The sequence below is a fragment of the Poecilia formosa genome, unplaced genomic scaffold (assembly GCF_000485575.1).
Source record: "Poecilia formosa unplaced genomic scaffold, Poecilia_formosa-5.1.2 Scaffold848, whole genome shotgun sequence".
Lineage (NCBI taxonomy): Eukaryota > Metazoa > Chordata > Actinopteri > Cyprinodontiformes > Poeciliidae > Poecilia > Poecilia formosa.
Window position 1 is genome coordinate 105,131 of NW_006800787.1, and position 10,931 is coordinate 116,061.

The 10,931-nt window shown below is 38.1% G+C and overlaps 1 protein-coding gene across 1 annotated transcript in view; it reads right to left on the reverse strand.

Moving 5' to 3' along the window:
* LOC103131818 (cadherin-2-like) overlaps positions 1-2,215 on the reverse strand; it is a 107,221-nt gene extending 105,006 nt beyond the window's left edge. The window contains exon 1 of the mRNA XM_007543549.2: positions 1,940-2,215. Coding sequence (XP_007543611.2) covers positions 1,940-2,215 — 276 coding nt within the window. The remainder of the gene's footprint in view (positions 1-1,939) is intronic.
* Between the last annotated feature and the right edge of the window lie 8,716 nt (positions 2,216-10,931).

Here is a 10,931-nt window from a genome sequence, read left to right on the forward strand (position 1 = left end):
GTCTTTCAAAGATTTAATTTAATAAGCACGTGGAGGAAGCACCAAGGTCCAATCACATGGCAGGAGTTTGATTAAAAAGGATGAAGTGAAAGAGGCTTAAAGTCATTAATGAATAAAAACAATGTCCTGCTTCTGAGAGGTACAAAGCTGCAGAAGGCCTGGCTCTGAAGGCATTTAACCAAATTTAATAAGACAACATATAACTTTAGAGGATCGAATGACTTTTATACGTCAGCAAACAAAACCAGTACCAGAGGTGTTTATAAAAACACAACCTAGTAAAGAAACCAAAAACTCAAAACAATAAAGAAAATATTAATCAGTTTATTGTCTGCAGGGATTATTTTGTGGTTCTGTCCTGGCGCTCTATTATACAATTCAGTATAATGAGGTATTCATTTAGCTGTGTAAGACCACCAAGACAATCAGCAGTTGGTAAACCGCTATGCTGCAGATCTTGATTAGTAAATGCAGACATGTTGCCAACTTCACTAAGCCTGTACCAGAGACAAAATGGATAGATCTGATTTAATTTTTAGAAGCTTATATAGGTTTGCAGAGAATACTCCTGTACAGTTGGAAGTAATTGTTTACATAAACTGAATTTAAAAAAATCAAAACAGAATAACGTTTTTACTGTTTGACAGTAAATCAGACTCTGCTGTGACTCCTCAGTACAAATTCAACTGCAAAAGCTGAATATTATCAAAACCTTTAAAACAAGAAGTTCCCACCTCCAGTTCTGCATGAGGACAGCTGGAAGGAAACTTTGGGACATGCTGCTATTCTAGTCCAAAGTAGAGCATCAATCTGAGAGCAGTTTGAGTGGGAGCACATAAAAAACATTCAGACCCACCTACCCCTCAGCATCTAATCACATTAAAGGAATTCAATCCTCTGTGTGAAGTATGTGTGCAACATATTCACATAACAAAACACATTGTTAGTGGACGGACAGTGCTGGAGTTACTCTTCAACTGTGCAGAAAATCCTGGGTTTGAATCCTTTAAAGCTTTTATTCATGTCCCATGTTCTATACTTGGAAATCATCAGTCTGAATAGTTTGCACCTAGTTTTAGAGTAAAGCGGTGCTGTGTGGAAGACATCTGATGTGTTTGGTTGCATGCCCTTGGTGTTTGGCTCTGCTGTACAGCAGTTACAGGCCTGAGCAGCCTGCATTCCTCAGCAGACACCTGTACTGCCAAGCTAGGAACACCTTGTTAATACCAGGCTGGACACATTTTGCCCTCAGAGCTGCCTTAATTCTGTAGATTTACCACAGTGTCCGACAACAATCCTTTGGTAGACAGTAATGTTTAAACGTTGTTCAATGGGCCGGAAACATATCCTGCACAAATCACACCACCACCATCAACCTGCTGAACCCATCACATTAACTAATCAGAAATGGTGATATAATTTGATGTTTATTATTTCAACATCTTAATGTTGCAGCTGAAATTGGACTTTTGGTGAGCCTGTGTGTACCGTTGCCTCTTGTTCCTGTTTTCAGGAGACAGGAGGTTGGGAGGGTGAAGTTGTATCAAACTGTACTGCTGCAATCAATTTGAAAATTCAACTGCGTCAAGCGAGGATTGTTCAACAGAAAGAGGGCAGGAGGAAGACAGTTTTAGGTAAAATAATACCAAACTAAGCAAACTGCACAAAAATGTCCAAATTCACACAGGAACATAAAGGTGGAGCCTCAGATAACCTATCTAGACAGTTCATCAACAAAAAAAAGTTGATATGAAGGTGAGTTTCACTGTAAAAACCCGGTCTGAATGATGCATTAAGAGCAGGGGGCTAGAAATCCAATGTTATGCCAGCATGTTATGTTTTTTTTGGATATTACAGTATCGGTGGCTTGTATAATAGTGATGTCATAGTGGTGGATTACATTGGTAAAACCCTTGGGAAGTGTGTGTTGTTGTTGTACCTGTTCTGGTGCAGTGTTGATCTCAAGATGAACTCTGGTGTACCAAATTCTGTTGGACTGAAGGTCTTGAGCATAGATCATGACCTGAGGCTTTTCCTCCACTCCCAGGCTCAGTGGTTGTAGGGTGTATATTACACCTTCCTGACTCACAGTGAAGGCAGAGGTATCTGCAGCTTTCAGTTGGACATTTCCCTCATCACAGTTCCTGAATGTCACTGTGGAAAAGGAGAAACTATTATAGTTGTACTTTTTATATAAATATGAAGATGATTCCATGCAAGTATCTCATCAATCCAACATCGATGCTTCACACAGGTAATTCTTTATACAACATAGCGTGTTATGCAGCATTTAGATGTCTGAAGAGTCACTCTGGAAAAATCAGTATACTTCATTGTTTTTTTAGAACAAAGTGTTTTGTTTCTCTGTACTTATCTACTTACCAAACACAAAGCTAGAAAGAAGATTTTGACATTAGAAAAGGGCAACATATTCTCTACCATCACCCACTTAAAAAACATGAAGATTTTGTTGACACTCAACTTCAGGAAAACTGGGGGAGCTCATGTCATCATGAGCATGTTACCAAATGAGTGCATTCAGCTTTTCATAGATTAGTTGGGTAACTCAGATGGACAAAATACAAACTTTTGTGAGCTCAAGGCAAATTCAAATCTTCAGACTATCTGTAATCCAGCTGCTTATTTGTTATAAAGCAGAAGAAAAATGTGAAAAAAAGGATTTTATTCAACTTTGACAACAAGCAAAGCCTCTTTCACAGAACACTTGCTTTACATAGTCCCAAGTAAAGAACTGCTCTGAGACATCAGCGAATGTTCAGAAATTATCAGTCAAGTGGCTTACATCTTGAAGACACTAAACTTTCACAAATCAAGCCAGCATCATTAAACTATATTTAGTTCTGTGTCTGATCTGTCTTCTCAAGCCTCCAGTCGGTTGTGGCAGATGGCCACAACAGACTGGATGGCCTGTTGTCATTAAGTGTCATTTGGTAAATAATGACACTTTTAATGCAAAGTGGCATTAAAAGCTGCATTAAAATAGCCAACTTTGTACTATTTTGTAAATAATGACACTTGGAATTTTAATGGAATTTCAATTTCAATTTCTGACACTATTTGTCAATTAAAGCCCAAATTGTGTCTCACTTGGTGGCTCAGAGATATACCAGCAACAGATTGAAAGCAATCCCCTTGTGCTGTCTATGCAAAAACGTTCCATGGAAAAGCCTCATTTTGACCTGTCATATCACAGGTGTTACAGCTCTGTGACAACTTTCTGAAGTAGATTCAAAGCACAACAGAGGTGGGTCGACTTTGACCTCCAGTCCACATCTTGGTGTAAAGTTCTTCAAGATGTAAAGAACTGTATTGTTTATCCATTGAGACTGTGATTTGAAAGAAGCTAGAAAGGTTCTCTGAATCCCAGCTATTTTGTGAAAGAGACTTAAATTCTTGATGTTTGCTTTAACATAGCAGATCTAAAACATACCTGGACCTGGAGTATTGTGATCTTGGTATAATTACTTCAGCAGTAAGTTTGTATGCAGGATTTGGGTTGTATTCTATTTCTGAGAAATCTGTTTCTCAACTAACCAAGAATGAGACGTTCAGAGGAAGCTAAAAAAATGATTCTAATACGACCCTTCCTTACATAGTGGTGTTTCCTTCAGGGATCTGCTTTTGTTACAGGCAAGCAGTCTAGCTTAAAGTTACATATTTTGTACTCAGGGAAGACATTCTAAAGTTATCCACTAAAGTCCCCCATGTAGGTCAGTACATTCTTAGTACCAATTCAGTTTTCTACTAAAAGTACAAAATGTTGCTTAAAAAAGACTCCTGCAAACTTGGTTTTATTTTACAATATTGTCTTCTCGTCTATTAGCTGTGGTGAAGAGATGGATGTTTTGATGGTGGTGCAACTAAGCAACCTCCCTTAAACTGAACAGTCTCTAACAGATTGCTATAAATGTTCATACATTGTCCATGTTCACACACTTATGTTCACCATGTTAGAAAGCTGTCTGGTTTAACAACCCCTCCACCCAAGACATAAAGGGAACTGGAGCAGAACTAAATGTGGAGCTTTTAGATGTTGCTGGGCAGCAGCAGTTTGAGTGCCAGGGTTACCACCACCTCAACACAGAAGCTTTTGGAATCACAAGCTTCATTCCATGCTACACTTATGTTACAACAATTGAAAATCTATTTAGCAAAATGGTAAATGGCCTGTACTTGCTTAACACTTTAGCATGTCAGAGGACTCCAAGAACTTTACACTAAAATCAGTCATTCACACACTGATTGTGGGAAGCTACAAACAGAAGTGAGAAGGCTTTCTGACCACTAACAGCAGGCAAAGCAGGTGACTTGTTTTGCACAAGGACACAACAGCAAAGTGACTGACATAGATGGAATTGAAGTTCAAAAAAGCAACCCACTGCTTACAGGACAAATCCCTACTTCCTCAATCCCCCAATATAGCCATAAGATCAATAAAGAATACATTAGTTTTATTAGAAATATTTGGTTTTAATAAGAATATTTGACTAATGATTGAGCAATATGTATTTTATCACATAACCTAACCCCAAACGTACAGTAACTGATGTTTCGCATTTGTAGGTGTTCTCCATTGGTTCTAATCCAATAGAAAAGGCTGTTTTACCTTGAAACACGATTTTTCAGGTTATGAATGCAGAAGAGCGAGAACCCAAAAAAAAGATCTATCCATTTTGTCTCTGGTACAGGCTTAGTGAAGTTGGCAACATGTCAGCAGTTAATAATCAAGATCTGCAGCATAGCGGTTTAACAACTGCTGATTGTCTTGGTGGTCTTACACAGCTAAATGAATACCTCATTATATTGAATTGTATAATAGAGCGCCAGGACAGAACCACAAAATAATCCCTGCAGACAATAAACTGCAAAGGACCTGGGCCAACAGAATGTTTTCACTAACTCATTTTCAGAGAGTGATAGCAGGAGAAAATGTTTTGTATGCATATAGCAGCCAGCCAAACCAAGATAAATACTTTATATACTTTAAGTACTGTAAGTATGTCAGAGATTTTCACCAGGGCTGCACCTTGGTTGCAGTTTAATGGCAAATTAGAATCTTTAAGATGCTTGACATCTCAATTTTAATTTTGGCAGATTCCATTTTTTTTTTTCTGAAAAGTTGCTAAATATAGTTACAAAGTTGCTGAGTTGGCAACAGTTGGGGTGACTAACCACATACATGCAGACATGACCTGGGTCTGTCAGTGAGTGTTCTCTCTCAGCAAAGCAAAATGAGAAAGTGGGTGATTTTCAGGCCTTTGTGGAGGAAGATAACATCAGTGGATAAGTTTAGATTCTCATGTAAGTATTGGTCGCTCACTAATCTCCAAAAATTAAGAAAATCAAGGTTGATTTATTGGTGCAACCCAAACTTCCACACACTTAGGATTGATTCTTCCTTGGACTTCACGATGCTGTGTGCTCCCCAATATTCTCCCCAAAATGCTAGATTTGTACTGTTGTACTGAGATTACATTACATACAGGTGGACTCTGCTTAATCATTAGCAGTCATCAGGCAACTTCTGATATCAATTGGTTGCACTCAGAGAAAAGGGAGATGAATACTTTTGCAAGCCATTGTATGTGTAAGTTTTCCCAACCAAACTAACATCTGAGAACATAGCTAGTCAATGAGAAGCAGGACCTATTTACCAGCAGTTACAGAGTAAAACATATTTAAAGACTTACTTTATTTTTGCATCCACCACCACATTACTGCTTGTTTCAGTCTGCAGAATATATCATCTTGTAATAAATTACACTGAGTTCAGTTTCAACAATGTAATTTATTTTTTTAACCAATCCTGTAATGGTTTTGTGACTTGTAGTTAATTGAATTTGCTGACAATTAGCCAAAGTGCTAAATAATCTTTGTGGCTGACAGAGAAGCTTGCATGCTGATGGTCCACAACCTAGCTTGTTCATTTTCACTTTAATACAACATCACCATGTTTGTTAAGGAAGCCGAAGCATTGTCAGTGTTCTGTTATTTTTAAAATTTTGAATTATGTTACAAGAAAGAAAACAAACATTTTAATTTGCAATAAATTACTTATTTTACATTTAAATGTATTAGACTGAGAGCAAAGTGGAACCAAAGCTGTATTCCTTGTCTGTGCACAAATCAGATCAAAACAGTGAATCTGATTTATATCCACAGATTCTGATCTTACTTTTATTAATTTGGTACGAACTTGGTGTTGCAAGTTCGTAACTTGGAACACCAGGGTTGTTGCTAGCCATTTGGGTGCCCTAAGCACAATTGCTCTGTGGTTGCCCCAAACCATAACAGGAATGACCAGTAATTCAGTACTTTTCAGTGAATTTCTGATTATTTGGTGGTGGAGAATTAAGACTCATGATAACAAAATGGGTTTGTAATAAAGTTTGTCTCAGTGTTTGCCAAACTTGAGACAAACGGACCAAAGGAAGTTGGTTGGTTCAGACAAATCCCCTGTGGTCTGGAGAAGATTCATCTGTTTCTGATGCAAATGTGTTACTGTTGTATTTCTTGTATCTATTAAAATACTTCACACATTTTAGTGAAATATCTTGCTGTTAGGGTTAATTATGACTGAACCTGATGTTTTATTGGTGTGTTTTGTATGCTTACTTAATATTAAGCTGAAACACACTACAGAAGTGCTGTTGTTGCTTTGGTTAAAATAGACATGCATGCACTTTTGAGATCTTCCAAAATGTTCAGTACTAACTTTATAAAAATCTGCTAAATTCCTTCTTATTCCTCCAGTATAATTTTACCTAAAGGGACTTTCCCATGTTTTGAACAGCATTTTATTTACTCTGGAATAATTTGACACAGAAACTGAAACACATTTCTAAACTAGTCAAACCCCACTTTTCCTTATAATAAACATGTAATTGGGGTTTTAAATTATACATACATTAGGGTTACAAACTCTATCGTCAGTATATTCTCTTCACAGTATCAGTGAGTGCAATATTTCTGATTCATTTTATTTAACTTTACTAAAATAGGTCTTCATTTAAATTTACATGAAGAATATACACATTTAAGTTACTGTAACAATAGGACAGTAACATAAACCTAGGTTTATGTTACTGTAGGGACCCCTTGCATCCACACAGGATATATAGAGGCCTGTTAAAATTCCAGATGAATGTGATATGAAATAATTAAATCATATTTCCTCAAATAATGAGACAAATATCTGGTACAAAAAGCACAACAAATAAAGCAAACCTATAAAAACAAAAAAAGATACAACATAGCATAAGTTTGTACATCCTTTGACTAAATGTTGAACAAAGTATCTTTTGATTCAACTGGAGCATTGGGACTTTGTTGGTTGGAGTTCTGCACCCCCATGCCTCCTCACCCCTCTTTTCAACCTTAAATAATGCTTAATAAACAGTTACTAATGATTTATAAAGTGTTTATAGCTGAATGGATAAAATATCTATAAGAACTGTGTTAGCCATCTATAAGGCGAGCCTTATTGCAAAGTGGAACTGACTTTTCCTAGCCATTATACAAACTCTGCACAAAAAAATTACGCCCTGAGATTTAAAGTCTTCTTTTAATTTCTGAAAAAACTATGGGGTTATGTCAAAAGCCACTGGAGAAGCAGAGACTTTCCCCTTTGGTCCTGCAAGTGAAAACATGAGCCTACTACCAATTATCACCTCCTGCACCTGCCAGCAAGCACACACACGCACACACACACACACACAACATGCCTTGTTTGTGGCCTGTCTACCACTGGAGTTCTCCTTTGCATCATGGTGACTGGTTGTTAATGAGGTCATTCAAATGTCTCCTCTCTTGTGTGCTCTTAAAGAGATCCAAGATTAGTTGAATATGTTGGCCTAAATATGTTGTAATTTTTCTATTAACCCCTTAGCCCACATCGGAATGCCCGCGTGCCGTTCTTCCATTGTATTTTCCAGGGGTGAGATTTAAGGGTTTAAACTTTGCCGGTGTCCATTATGACGCTTTTATTGGGCAGCCTAGATGCCCTCCCCCCGCCCCCCTTTTTTTTGATTGACACTGCATTCAACCGATGTTGTTATGAAATGGCTTTTCCCGACCAAACAATATCCAGAGAGCGACTTGAGCTCGTTTTGACATGCCTGTATTGTTTCTGGAATATTTCAACTTGGAGACTCAATCTAAAGCCACCAATGTGTAGCCAACACGTGTCCTGACATAAGGATATAAGGCATTTTGGGGATTGTTTTGACATGAATCCACCAGCTGCATGCGTAACCATGCGTACCATTGAGTGCTGGGGTACGGATGGGGGAGGATGGACGGACCAGCGTATTGCAAAAAGGGGGAGGAGGTCTGACTGTACACTAATCTCCCCTGCGCCCCCAGATATGCCATTTTATTTATATAATTATAAGTAATTTCCACTATCAGTAATGTGTCTTCCAGAGGATTCCTCTGGTCATTATCTTTTATTAAAGCCCTGATTGATGATTGTATGTTGAAGCACAGAGGAATTACAGTCATTTGAAGTTTGTATATCAAACGTTGTCCAAGTGTGCAGTGTGCCATTTGGAGACTCCAAATGGCACACTTAGAGTCTCCAACCTTAAATATGTCCAAATATTGTCCAAATGGCACACTTGGACAATTTGGAGTCTCCAAATGGCACACTTGGACAACAAGTGTGCCATGTACATTCTGTACACCTGTACATCCTCAAAAATAAACATGTCCAAAATGACATTGATTTTTGTGCTATTTTGATCAGTCTTGAAATCCACAAGCAGAATACTTTATTCTACGGATTTATTCTATTTCCCAGTCCATACATTCAACACGCAATGTGTATTTACAAGAAATAAAAATGAAAAATCTGGGTGAAGCAACATTTTTCAATTTATTTTGTTTTACAAACGTAATAGCTACAAACTACTTACAATTAAAGTATTTTTGACTGCAAAAATAGAAAATTTAGCTTGTCATCTTCATAAAGAGACCAAGCTTTTGCGTGTACTCCAAATTGTTCAAGAACAGTAGCTGATTTAATTTGGGGGGGTTTCAGGCGTTTTTGGTGATTTTGGAGGTGATGTTAAAGGGGATAAAAAATGCCACTTTTCAGATACTGATCCCTGAACACTGATGTAATGTCTGGGTTATCTGATCATATGAGCACTACCATACTGTACTGACTGTTTTCACTTACTTTTGCATATGGCCCAAACTGGGGGTTTATCACACACTTCTGGGGTTTTATCACTGCTTAGTGATAGTGCAAGCCATGATCTGATTAATGAACAGATCATGACTTGTGGCTTGAATATTTGCTGGTCTAATGTACTTTTTTCAAAGTGAGTAGTCAAACTGCTGCTTTGTTTTGGGACAGGACTTGCTGAAGATCACATCTACCGTTTTTTTTTTTAGGTAGAAAAAGAGCCAATGTATAAGCAGCGCAAGATCACTCCAGCCAAAAAAGTAACTTTCTAATATAAGTGGGCAGAGCTAAAGAGATCCCATACGAATGATTTTATAAGAACAGCCAAGATATTTTTGTACACAACCACACCACCTCATCCCTGAATCATGGAAAAGCACACAAAGACTCAGCACACAATGTTTAGAAGACATTTTTCAAGTTTAAAAAAGTCAACCTCAGTTTTGCAAATACAGTTTTTTTTGTCTTTGAGTATTTCAAAAACCATGATGTTAAAAGCTGCAGTTACGTTTTAATGGTATCTTGTGAGGCAAACTTTTCAGATGCACACAGGCTGGAAGTTTAGCAGAAACATCTGAGTGACTGGGCAAAGTGATTATGCCTGAGATCTGGAGACCTAGATTAGAGTCAGTCTGCTGCTGTGATCCACCGCACACAACAGAAAACACACAAGACAGACACACACAGCTAATCCACACAGGACATCTGTCACCCTGTCCTGATTGATCCAATAACACATACACACAAACACACACACACGCACATAGGCAAAAAAAATAAAAGCAATAAGTCTGAGGGCTGTTTACAGGCATAAACTATAGAGTGGGATTAGTGATGGAATGAAGGCTGACTTCATCTTAAAATCAACATCCACCCACCCATCCCACTTCAGTATGACAGATCCCATAATCCCCTCTGAACCCCTGCTCCCCCCACTGAGATGGTACCACACCCTGCTGTTCTGGACACTGGGAAAAATATTGCCATGGTTTTTGGGAGTTTCTTAACCCACATGCAAAGTCAGTCAAGGAACCACAAAGTAGAAATTCCAAGTGTGATTTATTTACAATATTTATGGCTTCATGGAGGGCGCTGGGTTAGCAATGCCTGGAAGAGAGGCTAATGAGAAACAGATCGTTCTGTGAGTGAATCTTTGGAATGTCAGAATAACAGATCTCTCTTACGTTTACTTGAGGAGGCTGACTCACTGGGAGGATAGCTAAGATCCACAGGTAAGGCCACTAGGTAGATCAGCTTTAATTGTTCCAGCTTAAACCATGAGTCTTCGTTTGCTGAGACAAAGCAGAATATATTTGGAACATTCTGCTGCACTAGCAAGAATGGCCTGCCACGGCAAACCAAAACAATGCGTTCATTTCAGCTTTTGGTGTTAATTGGTGTCCTCCATTTTTCCCTTACAGTACTACAGATGTTGCATTGATCAAAGTCTAATCAATGTTTTATCAAACATTTTACAATCTCCAGTTCTGTATTACAAAAACCAGAGGAGTATTTGCATTTTTTGGTAGAAAGGGGTTTGTTGTCAGTGTAAGTTAGGCTCCACCAGGGCTGCCTGAGGTCAAAGGTGAGACTGAAGGGAAAGGTCAGAGGGAGCTTAGGCATGCTGAGATATTGTGAGAGCAATTCAGGTCCAATTCAGGTAAAAACAAGAAAATAGAATCAAACCAATCATAAAAGAAATTAGGGTTGAAACGATTCT